We start from the raw sequence: 17,052 nt of genomic DNA, 5'->3' as shown, positions 1-17,052 counted from the left end.
CTCTTTTCTTTATTGACTAAATAAAGACACCTTGTCCATTCTTCACTCTTATCTAAATTAAAACTACTAATCTTATAATTGGCGAGAGATCACATTACATTAACAGTATGCTTTATCTCTCATCTGCTGGGAGATTATCACACTACACTGGACAAACATTCGATCATGCATAAACTGATTCTTACTAGTTTACATGCTCGCTGCCCCCTGTGGTTCGACCTCTAAATGTTGTCACGTTAATCCTCCACATATCTCGGTCTCGCCACAAACACTTTCTACTTTTACATCGACGTCAGGTACGGCATTCTCGAACTTTGAGGGAAACAACGTTATAACTCAAGTTCACTGTTTAACTCGCAACCATTTTGGAATGACATTGACGGAGTAGATCGGAGCTCAGCTCAGAGTCCTTGCCCAAGCCTATCTGCGCATGCCTCCTTCAACTTACCCTCCTCTATAATATGACTCTATTTTTTAATCCAACTTTAATTCTTATAAACATAGATATTCGATTCTGTGATAAAATTATCAACATCATAGATATATAAATTAACAGAGTGGCATTGCCTTACTTCAATACACATAATATTGACAAATAAGAACAGTGGTTAAAAAATCTGATCGAGCAATTGTTCTTTCAGCTGTCATGTAATTAGTCATTTTTTGACACTCGTGATCTTTATGACAGTTTTTAATGTCATCTAGAATAGCATTAGAGAAATGCAAACATTATTGTAAGTATCAATTCAGGACAGCTGAGAGTGCACTTTGACTTTTTGCGTCACTCATCAAAACTTAGCTCAAATCCAAATCATCACAGGACGTAAAATTATGGAAATCGCCGATATCGGAAAATGGTTTATTGTCATGTGACATAAAACAACATTTTTGTAAAAACAAATATCGATATTATCTCCAAGAACTACGGCAAGAATACGAACTCTGCACCGTGCATAGGCTAATTATTAAGAAATGGTCCATTAAATATGCAAATGACTTACTACAATCACAAGTCACATTAGCAAGATATAGGTTATTCTGCATACAAATTGTGTTATCACCTAGTCCTGTTTGCAGACGGGGAAGGAAGGGACGACTTACTCTACTCCGTCTGCAAGGACTAGGTATTACCAAATTATACGACATTGAAGACATTGCCTAATTACCGAAACCATAATCTCTGTACCACTCATAAATATTCATAAGGTGTTCACTAAAACTTATAGAGAGAAAGAGCGAGAGGGGTATACAGACAAGACTATTCGTCGTTCACAGCGCTCTATACGTTCTGCCTTTGAGGAGTGTGGAGCTTTGCCAACGATCGTATTAAAGTTTAACAGTTTACATCAGATCTATATCGGGAAGTGTTAATGTAATCTAATATTTCACAATGTTGTGCAATGTTTCGGGGATTTCCCTAGTTTTAGTATCACGTCATATATTTTAATACGTCGCGTTATATTTGGATAGAAACAACATAACCCGATCAGTCGGTACACTTACGCCATTCAAGACTATAAGTACAACAAAGTTTGTCATTTAAGTTGGATTAATTTGTTGATACTAAAGATGTCGACTGGGACGATTATTATTCAATTACCACCTTCCAAGATCTTGATGTGCGAAAGAGGTTTGATCAGAAACACCCCTTATTTGATGTTACCTCGATGGGCTCAAGATATACAGCATTATGGAGCCCAAGGAATCAACGTAGTGCTTGTACCCAAACGCACCCACTGCGCCTCATCAACAGGTACAGTAAATAGTGGGTATCCACATGGCTCAAGCTTTTGGTAATCATCCTAACTCACACAAAATGCTATATACTGATTCCAAATCGACTGGACAGGTGCTTTTGATTAGGTAAAGCAACGATCACAACAATAGAAAACTACAACATCACTGTGATTATGAAATTTAACGACAAAACACATGAGCTAGACTGGATTACTATTAAACTGTAGGGATCAATTTTTTCAAAAATGGACATATCTGAAACCCTCAACAATTACATACGACGCAAAGGCAAATGAACAAAATGAAACTGGAAAACAACGTCACAAAGCTTGGCAATGTTCCAGCACCTAGTTACATGTATATGAACTAGAGTGAGTTCACAATTGCTGCCTACAATCTGTCATCATCGACACACACAGATGAGTTGTCAACAAAATGATAAATGGTAGTGGACCAATTCTCAAGACTTCAAGTTGGCGATTGATTGTCAAACAATGATGTGACGTCAACAAGACCATCTGTACATTGTACAATGTATCAATTGCATGCTTTAGTAGATGGAGATCACCTGGGAAACGCAAACGTGGCAGACAAACGACAACATGGCGACGGACAGTGATGACCGAGTTAGAGGAGATGGGTCTAGGGTGGGACGAAGCTAAATCTTGTGCGAAATTTAAGACCGGTGAAAGTGGCAGAAGTTGGTGGCGGTGGTGTATGTCAGACGTGACCCGGATTAGTTCTTTCTGTTTGATAGCACCTGACTTTTATAAGAGTGTACCATTACTGTTAATTATTGGTTCGACAATCTTTTCCTATGTTTTTGTCAGTTCAAATTATTCTAATGTGTATAGTTAACTGAGCAGTTGTCACTAAAATCGGACATTGCACAGTGAATCTAGCTAGCTAATATCCTATGTATTATATCAGTGATACGACCTTATATACACTTTCCAATTATAGGATACAAAGAGATGAACAAGAATGCATTACACAACAATAACTTGTCCCCCTTTTTGACAAAAAAAATCACATTTTTAGGTTTTATTTGCATGTCAACAATTGGGTCATATTATCTTGAATAATTCTTCATCCAGATGCACCAACAAACATCATATCAACTTTCAGAATTTCTCAGCGGTTTTGGCATTTAACGTTTTGACCAAATTTCCCTTTTATAGCATTAGTATTGATTTGAACAATTTCCCAAATAACCCAAAGTAAAATCCCCAACAAAACACCACACACATTATTGTCACATACCTACCTACACACACACACACACACACAATTCACCATGCCTATAGCTCAACTGAACCAGTTCAGTTGTGCTAAAAATTATCTGGTGTTGTTCGGCACACACAGTTGATGATATCTTAGGGGTTATCTAGCAATGGTTAAGTATGTCTCTGTATGTCGAACTCAATGCTGTAAACAATATTCCACAATATATGTACACTCAGCTTATCTCCCTTTATTTAAAAAATCAAAATCAAAATAAATACTCAACCCAGCTGTATAATTGAGGACCTGGTAGGATGTAGGTTGCAATGTGAAGGCTTTAATCCTATGCGCTTAAATGGCTGCAATGGATTGTATGCTCCCCAGGGAGTTGAGGAAGACTAAAGGGCCGTTGTGCAGTTCTGATCCAAGCCAGGGGTAATAATTGTAAAGCGCTTTGAGCACGGAGTGGGAAAGCGCTATATAAGAAACCAACATTATTATTCTCATAAACAAACACATTGATTGAAAAAAATCATGTAAGTTCTTTATTTGTTCATATTCCTTGAATTACATTACAAATTACACACTGTCTTCATTTTTAGTGACTCTGAATTTCATCTCAAAATACTGTACATTTATGTTGCAGTCTTTGAATCACATCTCAAAACACAACCAAAATGTAGCTTCTTTATTAAATTCAATGTCCCTTTGTGTTTATTTCACTGCTTGTTCCATCATTTCTAGGTATACTTGTCTGTCTAGTTTCAGGACAATGTTTATATTTTCTTTTTTCTCAAGCCTCCCCATCCAATCAACCACCATTTGACCACGTGTTAAGCTGCCATTAAGTTCAACTATAGCAAACTTCTTCTCAGACTCCAACACTATGGCTGGTTTCAGTGCGACAGCCATTGCAAGGGTGTCGCAAGAACGAAAATGTCCAAGTTTCTTGAAACGTTCTTGGTCAATATGCTTCTGTCGGATTTTCTTGATAAACTTGGCCTTCTCTGTTGGCATGTTAACCCACTTCATAAACCAATCCTTTTTGAAAATAAAAAGTAATGATATTAAGGAAACTGTATGAAGAGAGGGTGAGTGCCTCGAAAACACACACACACACACACACACACACACACACAAGCACGCATACACCACACACACACACACAGCCAGACAGACAGATGATTAACACGCATTCTGTCTCTCATGACAATTGCATATACATGACAGACATATAAAGGCACCAACACATACAGACACAAGCAGTAAGCAGCTTATGCAAATTAAAGTTATTTCTCATCACGTAAATCAGTAATTATATAAATTTCTACAAAACATATTCATATTACTCAATTTCAATCTCAATCTTTTTTTAATCAATTTTTCAAAAAAAAATTGCTACCATCATCTGACTTAGAATGCTTTTATTATGCAAATGACTCAATTTTCCTGTCACCCAAATATGAGAATGCTTTATCATGTAAATTACTTGTTGAATATTCAATATTATAAAGAGAGAAAGCAATTCCTGTCATCAAAAAATATAGGAGAATGCTTTATTATGCAAATTATGTATTGAATATTCAATTCATACTGAACCTAATGTGTAAGACAATTGATTTTATAATGGAGCATGATTTTGAATCACCCAGCACTTACAAATGTTGGTAAATTGAAATGCCGCATACACACTTCCCAGGCAATTATAGAGAGTGGAAGAGTACAATGATTCAAGACAGCAAATGCAGCATCAGCATCAGCAAAGAAGTTAAACTCAGCCCCAATACTTGTACAATTCCCACGACCTTCAAAAAATATACAAATGAACTACTGAAAACATCTTAGATATTTACTGGCTTGTATTGAAGTTTGAAGTTGTTTGGAATGTTATGTACTTCACAGTTGTTTTCAGATTATTAATGGAGGTTGTAACAGATATCCAAGTCAACAATTAAGATGGAAGTGTTTTTACTGTATGTATGTATGTATGTATGTATGTATGTATGTATGTATGTATGTATGTATGTATGTATGTATGTATGTATGTATGTATGTATGTATGTATGTATGTATGTATGTATGTATGTATGTATGTATGTATGTATGTATGTCTGTCTGTCTGTCTGTCTGTCTGTCTGTCTGTCTGTCTGTCTGTCTGTCTGTCTGTCTGTATGTATGTATGTATGTATGTATGTATGTATGTATGTATGTATATATACTGTATGTGTATTTTTATTTACAAAACTCTTTGACTTACTTTAGCCCTGGTTCATCATTCAACAACACAAGCAGTTCAGTCAACTGTAATTGACTGAGAACTAAGTACTACGCAACAAACATACTACATCAGAAAATCTAGGACATGGCCATATGGTGCATGTATTACCATTCTTTCTTTCCATGCTTATGACCTATGACCTTCCGGTATATATAGCATACAATTAGACCTCTTAGGGCAGGTTGTAGACTGATGATAATAGTATGTGATGGACAAAATGGTTCACCACACGCTATCACAGGGTTACTTATCATTGAATTTGAAATATTAGTGAACAGAAACCACTCAAAAGAGAAATAATAGCATCAATGATGTTGTAGCACAACTGTACAAATTCTATTATTTTTTAAATGTTTATCATGCCTACCAATCCTGTTATCTCTGTGATATAGCCCATTATTTGGGCGTTGCAATGGATGGGGTCTTGTTGCTAGGTATATATATGTGTATTTTTTAAAATATCTATCAACTTGCCTATCCATCCCTGTTGTTACCTTCGCAATATGCACCGTCATTTGGCTGTTGCTATAGGCATGGTCATGTTGCTAAGCACATATATAGAATTTCCTAACGAGAGACTGAATGCAACATCCCCATCAAATATCACTTTAAGTCGTTTACACACACACACACACACACACACACACACACACACACACAGGTAAGCAACTACACTAACACATGTACTACCAATGCTTACTACTCATGTATATAATCTAATTACATCAAACTTGCACTCACGCATCAATGGGTTCTGTCATACTAAGAGATGTCAAGAACTGAACAACACATGCCTTATATTTTCTTAATGCTAATTTAAAATGTATTGCTAAACAAACATAATATGCCATATTCCGATTACTGAAGTTCCAGTTATTTCTCTGGTAATCACCACAAGAGGGCGCACCAGATTTGGCAAAGTTCAGGCTCAAATTTTCTTATGACCACTGGCTGCATGAAGCAGTGACTGAAATGTGTGCGAAAGAACTCTGATTGTTCTTAAAAGAACATTACAAGAGTGGTTAGGCATGTTTTGATTACTGGTAGTCACTAATAAAATAGTATTATGGGAACACCATAGAGAATGAGTGGTAACTTATTGTCTGCTCTCTTTATGCTACAACACTTCATTAATCTAGCCCTCACTTCCTGTCACCAAACGGCCTGTGAACAGCGCTCCTAGTGGCTAAACCATGAAATGTTTCATATTACCGGAATATGGCGTATTAGCCCAAAACCATGGAAAGTTGTGCAATGAAGCCCTTTTGACATAGGCACTGGTGCGTGCGTGCGTATGTGAGTCCATGTGCATGCACACACGCAATTTGTCAAGCTCACATCACTAATGACCCTTCAATTCTGAAGAAGAAAACAGGATGCAGAAGCTAGGTTTAGCATAAAAGATGACATACAGATGGTTACTTTGACACACAGCTGTGTTACATCTCAGTGTACAGTATCTAATACACTATTTCTACATCTGTTCATTCCTTTGACAGGGCTTTGAGAGCATGACTTTTCATGGTTTCACATTTGGGCAGTATACAATGTTATCATACCGATAGCAGCGATTCACGTATGCATACTTCATATGGCATAGTAGTCACTGAACATTGACAGTCTTTAAGTATAATAAATGCTGCTTCTGGATCAGTATAAAAGTTTGTTTCTGCTGTTAAACTAAGTCTTCCTCTTGCTGAGGGTAGAAGACATAATGTAACACAATCAGTGTAACATAAATGCTATCAAATTATGTTAGTTTGTATTGTGTTTATGATTGTATACAGTGTGTTTTGTTAAGGTGGTAAGTGGGTAAAATCTACCCGAGTTCTCCAGTCATTTTACTGGGATTCCCTACCAGTGTTTTGTTAAGGTGGTAAGTCGGTAAAATCTACCTGAGTTCCCCTGTCATTTTACTGGGATTCCCTACCAGTGTTTTGTTAAGGTGGTAAGTAGGTAAAATCTACCCAAGTTCTCCAGTCATTTTACTGGGATTCCCTACCAGTGTTTTGTTAAGGTGGTAAGTCGGTAAAATCTACCTGAGTTCCCCTGTCATTTTACTGGGTTCCCTACCAGTGTTTTGTTAAGGTGGTACGTAGGTAAAATCTATCTGAGTTCTCAAGTCATTTTACTGGGATTCCCTACCAGTGTTTTTGCTAAGGGTAATATATAGGTATAACCTACTGGAGTTCCCCAGTCATTTCGCAGTGTTTTTGTTAAGAGTAGTAAGTAGGTAAAATCATAAAGATTGGAGAGTGCCTATGGTAAAATCTATCAGAGTTCCCCAGTCATTTACATTTTACCTAGTATGTACTACCCTTGGCATAAACACTGGTAGGGAACCCAGTGAAATGACTGGGGAATTCAGGTAGATTTGACCTACTTGGCTGGTTAAAGGAGACCACTATTAGAACTCAAAGTCAACTAATCAGTACTGTAGTAAGGTGAACAGATCTGGAAGAACATACTGATGTTTACAATATTCTGCAATAAATACATTTTACTCTAAGAGATCTAAATAATAACAAATAATCAATACAACATAAATTAATAAAATTTTCCAAAAGCCACCTTACCTTCAATATTGCCACCCATTATGACAACATTTTTCAGCTTTGTGGTGAACTCAGGATCCATTCTAATTGCTAAAGCAAGATTTGTGAGTGGACCAATGGCAATCAAGGTTAGTTCGCCCTTCATCTCATTTGCATATCGAATGAGTGCATTTACCGCATGTTCTGATTGGATTAGACCTGTGTCAACTTCCTTGTGATCTGTAGCATCACCAAGTCCATCACTACCATGGTACTCATGGGCTCTATCATCAGAACCTTGTAGAGAAAGGGAGGCGCCCTTAAAAACTGGAATCTGTGAATATCAGGAGAAATTGGATATAACATGTGTCTATTTAAACCTACACTCGCTGCAACTGATAGCAATTTATAAAAAAAATTGTATCGGTTAATTAGTGGTCAGTATTATCTGTAGGTGGTGTAGTGGCAAGTTTACATCTTGAGTGAAAAATCGGTTTTGAATCTGTAACCATATTCAAAATGTACAGTAACTGGTCTAACTGGAGTATTATTTTTCGATAAGACAACCACAATATCAGTTGTTTTTTTATCACTAAAAATTGTTAAAATACCAATAATTAGACATTGTACATTTTAACCAGTGGTCAATGTTATCTATAAGCTGTACAGAAACAGGTTGAAAATGGTCACCATTGAGGGCGCTGATTTTTGGGTGTGGACCAAAAACTCAATTTGATTGATTTATTGTGTAAAACATTTTAAAACGCCAAAACACCCTAATTGCACCTAGTGCAGCTTTAAGACTTTCTGTGTCTTTCCATAAATAACAAGCTACAGTAGAATTGTACTCAAGAATTGAGGAAATGTTGACCCATTGTACAATCGATAAACACATAGACTCATGCTTTATGGGAGTCAGGTAAGGTTAGGAATACAGTCAGACCCCAGAGTATAAACCTGATTTGTATCACCTTCCATTGGTGTATACACTTCTGTATGTGTCCTGAATTATTTATAATTGCAGTAATGTACAATTTCTACTGTAACATCAAAAGGATAAATCATACCCTTTCATTTTCAAGGAACATGAAGAGATACTGTGTCTTCATGGCATGTAAAGTTCTTTTACAGGTAGTAAAAATAGAGAATGTGTATAGCCATCATCATGAATATAGGGAATCATTTATTCAATTGATAAAATATTGTAAACAATTTGTCACATTGCCTTCATTACCCACACCCAGGCAGGAACTTGGGCTATCATTCCAATCACTGCACATTAGGTATTACCACAACAACAAATAATCTAGTATTGGTTACCTGCACCGTTGCTGGAGGGTTATCCTTCCAATCACCCCAGATTAGGTAATTCAACTACAAATAATCTAGTATTGGTTAACTGCACCGTTGCTGGAGGGGCACCCTTGTTGAAGGGCTATCCTTCCAATCACCCCAAATTAGGTAATTCAACTACAAATAATCTAGTATTGGTTACCTGCACCCTTGTTGGAAGGGCACCCTTGAAGTTGCTGGAGGATTATTCTTCCAATCACCCCAGATTAGGTACTTCAACTACAAATAATCTAGTCTTGGTTACCAAGACCCTTACAGGCAGGGCTTACAGGAAGGCTTATCACTCTGGATTAGGTATTATCACAACTGTAAATAATCCCACAATCCTTTGCATCTGAGCATGCTCAGTATATGTATGGATGGGAGAACAGAACTCTATATGGAAGTTCAGTTGTGAAAACATACAAAACATTATATCTTTCCAAGTATTTATACTTACATCTAGTCTATTGCATACTTGCAATGTTCTCAAGACATTTACACAGACTTGGTCAACATAAGTGTTACCATGGACACAGGTGATAGCAACTACTTCTACATCTGGTTGAGCTAATGCCATCAGTATGGCTTCAGCATCATCTACCCCTGCATCTGTATCGATCACCACTTTCATTTTCTGAGAAAACAACTTCTTTCTGTGTGATAGAAATAAACCAAACTTTTGAGTATTCATTGCTATTACAGGAACTCTAAGTCTTGATGCTATCTATGGCTCCAAATCTCAAGATCTTGATTCACCCTGTCTAGCTCAATAAGAAATCATGAACCAAAAGTTGTTCATGCAAATGAGTAAACCTCATTTGATGTGGTGCCACTGATGCACACCATTTCTAGTGACACACCAAAATCTGGTATTCTCCTATCTCTTACTATGTGGTGACTCCAAAAAAATCCCAGTTTCTATAATTTTGACACACAACAACAAAAATTTCTTATAAGAGGACATACTAGTGCTCACATAATTTCATGAACATGAAATGCTTGCAATTGTTTAGATATGCATTGGTATTGTACTGCAGTTTTTATAGGACAGGACCACACTGTGGTAAATGCCTACAGAGGTAAACATTGCTATAAGTATAAAATCAATAAACAGAAACTTATTAAAGAACTAAAATATTCTTAAATACTCTTTTGTGCATAGAATTGTTAATACTTGGAACAGTCTGCCACAGTCTGTGGTTTCAACATCAAGTGTTCAGTCCTTTGAAGTTTGAGTGAGGAATTGATAAAATCTGGGTGGAATTACCACACAAGTTTGACCTTTGGAATCAACACTCACTAAACACATTACATGGACAGCAATAATCTGATTTTAGAGGCTGTTTGAAATAGTTTAGTATTGGAATTTACTTATATAACAATATACCAATAGGCAAGTCACTGATTATGATCCACTGTTACATGGGGGGGGGGGGGTGTGAGGATGGGGGGGGGGGTTATGTTACATCAGACAACCAGCAGCAGCACTGTTGAGTGACAGAGATGGTATTTAGTGGCTGCCTGGTTTTGAGTAGCTTGGAGAATTAGGGAAGTGATGAACTGATCTGCAAAAATTAAATGTGGGCTGCTTTAGAAGCATCTTGTACATGCCGACTGTGACATATTCATATACGGTATTTAAAGGGGATGTAATAATATATGGTTTGGGGATGTTTGCTGCAATATTACTCAAAAGTACCAGCTGTATTCTACTTACTCAAGGATATAGTGACCATTACATGTTATTGGCTAAACTAAAACCTTCAGCAGAATACATAAACAATTTGATGACATCATTTATAATATATTAATGTCTACACAAGAGTCAATGAAACACCTATTAACTGTGCTAACAACACCGGAAACTGATTTTTAATATTACTGAAGCACGTTTTGATAAACATTAAGATTAAATTAGTCTTAGAATAGTTTTTATGTAAGTTTGTAAATATTTTGACTGAAGTAAAAAAGCTTCTAAATTTAAATTGTGCCATTTTAAGAGTGATGCCTAAATTCTTTTCACATTTGGGGTCATTGTACTTGAAGTATTCCACCATGCTGAGGAGAGAACATTCAGAACAGATTTTAAAGAGACTCTAGAGTTAACTTGTTACATTATGTGTCTTTAATGATGTATTTCCTTCCAACTTCTTTGAGCTTTATTGTGAAAGTTATTCTGAATGTGTCTGTTATTTACATTGCTCATAATTTAGCCTATGAGGCACCTCTTTCATGTACTCTTCCTGCTTTTCATAAACATTCAGACTGTCTCGGCTGAAATCATTATGTCCAAAAGTTTTAAGGTGTTTTGAATGGAACAAGCAATAAGTCATAAAGCCCATGGGGTGGGGTGGGGGTACTCTAGTCCTGCTTGCAGACGGTGCACAGGTCCATATTACTGACATAGTCCTGCTTACAGACGGTGCTCAGGTCTAGATTACTGACAAGACCCTCAACACTGAGATGAAGAGACAACTTGTGCAAGCAGGACTAGGGCTACGTGTATGTGTTTCAACTGGGATCTGCCCTTTTCACGCTGTATACTATAGATAGTCTTAAATGGTGTCCATTCTACACTATTTTCGATTTCGAAATACGCATAAATCAATAATATGATCGACCATTGGGGGAAGGACCTCAATGGATCACCCATGGATGCTCACAAATCCATTAATCAATCAATCAATCAATCAGCTGCCGAGCGCCTCCACGTTCGTTCATTTCTTCCTGGATTATGGCTTTGATACCACGTTCATTTCTTCCTGGATGTCCAGGATCGTCACACAATCAGAATACTCACACATTCATATACACGTAATCGTATGACATTTGAGAACAACATGGACATTACCTAAACCTATGTACGGGGTTTTATCTTCCTGTCAATATTCCTGAGATGAAATGACGACACTGACAGGTGGTCCACTGTGGTCCGAGTCTGAACGCTGTGCGCATATCGCATGACCCAGGGCTAGGGAGGGGGCGACTTCGGATCAGAATATGATATGCCCTCTCTGAGGGAACAGTAACATTCTTTTGTTTTTATCAGTTCCATAGCTCAGTTTTTGTCATACATAGTCTAAACTTTCATCACTGTCACATAAAGCAAACAATGATAAGAAGTTTCGACAGCAAGGGCAGTAAATTGTATGAACTCAACACAAACGCTTGACCTTTCTATCCATTTGTTCGAATACAAACTTAATGGTACAATTCAGGGTACAATTAATTATATTCCTGGTTGAAATGTCGTCACCCGCGCATGGGTATTTCCCCTATCCCAGGGTTCAGTATATACAGTAGACTACGTAACAATCACGTGAGTTACAGCGTGTCGTTCATCCATCTCCTAATATTTATATTGAAAGCAACGAAAGATGATGGTGTCGCAATTGAACGGAAATAGGTCTATGGAACACAAATGGAAGTTATACAACAAGAAAATAGTTTTTTAAGAAGGAAAACATGTGTTTTAGTAAAAAGAACGTAGATTTGACCAAGGCAAACTTGGATTTGAACAACAAAAATGTACGTTTTACAGAAAGAAAATAGGTCTATGGAACATGAATGGAAGTTATACAACAAGAAAATAGTTTTTTAAAGAATATTGCAACGTTTGGCTTGCCATAATTTAGCAAAAGATTAATGTTTATGATATGCATATAGTTTTAGAGAAATGTGATTTGTCTTTGTTCTTAGACTATCACGGTATTCCCCGTTAATATCCAATCACATGGCTTGTCCATGTGGTAATCATAAAAGGGAATTCCCCTCGTGGAATTTCCCATGTTTGACCAGTCTGGTTCATTGTGTGGTTGGCAGATTAAACACTGAGTCATTCGACCATGTTTTTTCGAATGAGCAACACATATTCAGGTTCGAAGTTGTTATCAACATCAGCTTTTGACCGTCAGTGATGCACTCCGGCATAATCATCATAGCCATTTCACGCAAGCTAGCACGATTTGCGTCTTCTAGATGGTCGTCGTCATTGTGTGAAACTGGATGTGTGGCGTATATAGTCAACGAAACTAGCGTGAGTTGAACTTTGACGTTATTTCCTCATCCACTGAAAAACTGTACACTACAGCTTGATGTCAACCATGGCCTCGAGAAGTCATTGGCTGTTCAGTCCGTTGTTAACCGGTCGAGAAAATTCACATTCTCCACGTGATGGTCGAATCTCCTCCATTCTCTTTACATCAAACTTGGTCACGTTTTCCGTCGTCTTCATCATCACATCTCGAATGATGACAGGGGAACGTGAAAGTATTTTAGACAACATCACTCTACGGCAGGTTCAGATATTTCTCTCAATCGCACTATTGCTGGCCACTTCGATCATGTTATGGTTCATTATATTTGGTAGCCGAAAGTATATTAGTTGGTTACACGAGGACAAGTCATGTGATGGTAATTCCCAAGCTCATTTCACCTTAGACTTAATTGGTGTTTACATCTTCGGTACAGGTAAAATAGTGCTAGAACTCCTGGAACTGTTTGCGTCATTCGAGTGCATCACAGTTGCCCACTACATCTCAAACCTGGGTGATTATACGGCCGGTATGCTTTTCTACGCGATTCGTCTTACAAATCAGCTGACTGAGATGCTATTTCTCGGGAAGTACTCACGGGCGACGTTTCACAACTGCACAGCTTTCCGTTACTGTATCCAATATCTTCTATCAGTTAACCTATTGTTGTGGTTCTACACCATAGCTGACGAGTCCGAGGAAATGTTTTCGCCAAAAAGTCATTCTGGTCCCCATTTCTGGCAAATTCACAACATAAGTATAGATCCCAGCACACTTGAATTGATTGAACAGTGTATAAATCATACTACACAATGGCAGACCAAGATGAAAAAGGTAGACCGTGTTCTTTTTCCATTTTGTTTGGAATACTCATTGGTGGCAGCCAATATTTTGTGTCATGTCTGGACATCCATGAAATTTCTCACGGCAGCCAAGGAAAACAGTGAAGGCCCTGACGACACAGGAGGAGAACCACAAACACCGGTGCAAAAAGTCGAGGAACAGGTCAGCTTACATCAACAAAGAGGCGACAATTTTGTCAACAACAACAATACCGATCACAAAGAGATCGATGATGTAGAGGATGGCGGTTTGCGGGATAATGGAGTCGTTGTTCGGACAACAGAGAATGAGAGCCCTGTTCTAAACATAACCGAAGGCCAGGTATTATCACTGTCTAACACACGCACAGCGACTCAGCAAACCCCGGCTTTACCAGGGTGTGGTATCGGATGCATCGCTGGGATATTTATGATGGCGTTCATGGTTCTCATCTCAGCCCTACAACAACAGAACTATATGCCGAGTTCTACTGTGTACCTTTACTATATCACAAAAATAACATATTTCTTCATCATGACTGTCTTATGCTGGGTGGGATTTGATCTTATACAGACACAAACATATGAACACCGACCTTATAGTGGTGAAGATGCACTCTTAATTATCCCAGTCATTGGAGAGTTATGCTATATGTATTTCAAAGCCATCGCAGCCGTTGGAATGATGATGTATTCCGACAGCGACGTTGATGTAGCGTGCTTGTTATTGTTTGAGAAGATAATGACTGGCATACAAGTGTGGGTACAGACTACTTTCTTGATTGCAGCGGTCCGCCACAGACCAAGATGTCTGCAAAAAGTTGGAAAGGTACTTAGGTCTAATTCTTACTTTTATTGAAATCTTATTGCCTGGCTATCAGGGCACTAATAGACTTCTACTACCCAGAGGGCTGGAATGCAGCAAAATATTCCCGTTTCTACATAACAGCATGCGGGGTAAGTGCCCGAATATGGCCAGGTGATGACACATCACATTCGACTTCCCAGGCACATATTCTTACTAGAATGAAAGAAAATCACAGGTAGGAATAGTCTCGTGCCACTGTAATAGTACCCTAGGGAAAATAGAAGTCGAATGTTGCCCTCTGTATGCAAATTGAGGTAACTATGGATCAATACGGTCCATGGCCATACCGCGTGATATCATATTATAAGCCAATCACTGAAGGCTGAAGTGTATGAAAAAGTGGTGCACACCTCAATCTGACAAACCATTATTTTGAGTCATATTGACACACAGTATATTCTGACTTTTTATTTTTCAGATTCGAGAGATTGTGGTTTGTTTGCTTTTCTGTAATCTTGGCTTCTGGATAAAATCTTCCTTTCTAGACCAGCTTGACTTTGGCTTGTCTCCGGTCGAGATAGAGTTTTATCGCACTTCTCACGAATGGGCTCTCATCATGCACATCTTACTACCGTTCTGTATCTTCTACCGCTTCCATTCTGTCATCATGTGCTGTGGTATCTATGGAAGATTCAGAGAACCACCAAATACCATAGCAACAAATTATGGTAATGATGTTGAAAGGAGACCTATACTTGTGACATGCAATGTAAATGGATATAACAGTTTGGAAAGAACATTTCCAGTGCAATAGAACTATTTCATATTACTAATAGTTTTCAGTAGGGGAACTAGCCATGCCATCCACAAATTCTCGACTCTATTTACATTATTTCAAAATGTGATAGAGTCTAATGTTATCACCCATGTAATGTTAATATGTAGATAGTTGTGAGAATTAACAGCCCTTTGAGAGATATCGTATATTGCACTTATTACGTAAAACGAAAATGAGTACTCAAAATGCAATATATATATATATATACATATATGCTGAGAGAGAGAGAGAGAGAGAGAGAGAGAGAGAGAGAGAGAGAGAGAGAGAGAGAGAGAGAGAGAGAGAGAGAGAGAGAGAGAGAGAGAGAGAGAGAGGGGGGGAGCGAGAGAGAGAGGAGGGAGAGAGGGGAGGGAGAGAGAGATGAAGATAGGCAGATACATACAATATAACACTCATGGACATATACTTATACAAGGTGACTTTAATGCGAGAACGAACAACATTGATGATGTAATTCTTGATGAAGAAGACAACATACATATAAACATTCCACTACCAGACACATATACATATGGCAAATCAGTCAAACGACGAAGAAACACTGATACATGGAAAAATCAATTTGGTGAAGAACTAATACAACTATGTAAATTAAACCATCTACAAATACTCAATGGACGGACATCAGGAGATTGGTCAGGTCAACTCACATGCTATGGTTATCATGGTGCAAGTACAGTGGACTACACATTAGTAAATGAAGAACTACTAAAGTATATCATCCATTTCAAAGTTGAGAAACTTCATCCATCAAGTGACCATTGTCCTATCAAAACTATCGTCAAAATACCAAAATACCGACAAACTACTGATACCAAGGTAAACCTAAAACCTGCACATCAAAGCTACCAATGGAATGCAATGAATAAAGAAATATACAAACTATACATGAAGACAAAAGAAAGCGAGGATATTGTGACCACATTTACAAAAAATAATACAAATAACACAAGTAATGAAATGGCAACGAAATTCCAAGAGATGATACATCAAATAGCAAACATATGTTCCATAAAGAGGAAATCAAAGAAGAAGACACAACGAAGGAAAATGAATTACACAGATAGACAGTGCAACCTGAAGAAACAAGAACTGAAAACGATTGCAAATATGCTACAAAGAAACCCAACAGATGGTACACTTAGAATAATGTACTACACCAAGAAAAAAGACTTCAGGAAATATGTAAAACGAATGCAGAAAGACAAACAACAAAAAATACTATCACAAATAGAGCTTGCAGATGAAAACGAACATGTACAAGATTTCTGGCAGAAGATAAATTCTATCACAAATACCAAAGAAAACAACAAATTGAAAGAAATCCCGCACACTATATGGACTAAACACTTCCAACAAATTGGCAAAAATAACACTACCACACCGGATAGAATACAGGAAATAGAAACACAACTAATACAATTAGAAAATGAAATGGAAAAC

General features: G+C 37.6%; 2 protein-coding genes across 3 annotated transcripts; one reads left to right on the top strand and one right to left on the bottom strand.

Annotated features, from left to right (window-relative positions):
* Window positions 1-3,525: 3,525 nt before the first annotated feature.
* LOC144447290 (nucleoside hydrolase-like) lies at window positions 3,526-12,113 on the bottom strand. 2 transcript variants are annotated; one of them, XM_078137211.1, is made up of 5 exons: window positions 11,960-12,113; window positions 9,566-9,761; window positions 7,816-8,107; window positions 6,799-6,935; window positions 3,526-4,002 (listed from the first exon to the last, which is right to left on the bottom strand). In XM_078137211.1, exons 2-5 carry the CDS (start codon window positions 9,737-9,739, stop codon window positions 3,676-3,678), a joined length of 930 nt encoding a protein of 309 aa, XP_077993337.1. In that variant the 5' UTR covers window positions 9,740-9,761; window positions 11,960-12,113; the 3' UTR covers window positions 3,526-3,675. The 2 variants fall into 2 exon arrangements, with proteins under 2 accessions (XP_077993337.1, XP_077993336.1); XM_078137210.1 differs by lacking the exon at window positions 6,799-6,935 and adding an exon at window positions 4,621-4,766.
* Window positions 12,114-13,211: 1,098 nt separating this feature from the next.
* LOC144447288 (proton channel OtopLc-like) lies at window positions 13,212-15,722 on the top strand. Its single transcript, XM_078137209.1, has 2 exons — window positions 13,212-14,792; window positions 15,250-15,722. Exons 1-2 carry the CDS (start codon window positions 13,212-13,214, stop codon window positions 15,583-15,585), a joined length of 1,917 nt encoding a protein of 638 aa, XP_077993335.1. The 3' UTR covers window positions 15,586-15,722.
* The last annotated feature ends 1,330 nt before the right edge of the window (window positions 15,723-17,052 follow it).

Source organism: Glandiceps talaboti, chromosome 16 (genome assembly GCF_964340395.1).
Source record: "Glandiceps talaboti chromosome 16, keGlaTala1.1, whole genome shotgun sequence".
Lineage (NCBI taxonomy): Eukaryota > Metazoa > Hemichordata > Enteropneusta > Spengelidae > Glandiceps > Glandiceps talaboti.
This window is presented reverse-complemented; position numbering and strand designations above follow the sequence as displayed.

Coding starts and splice junctions, on each gene's coding strand:
- LOC144447290 (XM_078137210.1), bottom strand. CDS start 9,739: ATGAAAGTGGTGATCGATACAGATGCAGGGGTAGATGATGCTGAAGCC. Junction 8,108..9,565: donor AAGTATGCAATAGACTAGAT/GTAAGTATAAAT, acceptor TGATATTCACAG/ATTCCAGTTTTTAAGGGCGC. Junction 4,003..4,620: donor ATTTCAATTTACCAACATTT/GTAAGTGCTGGG, acceptor ATTTTCAAAAAG/GATTGGTTTATGAAGTGGGT.
- LOC144447288 (XM_078137209.1), top strand. CDS start 13,212: ATGGCCTCGAGAAGTCATTGGCTGTTCAGTCCGTTGTTAACCGGTCGA. Junction 14,793..15,249: donor GTCTGCAAAAAGTTGGAAAG/GTACTTAGGTCT, acceptor TTTATTTTTCAG/ATTCGAGAGATTGTGGTTTG.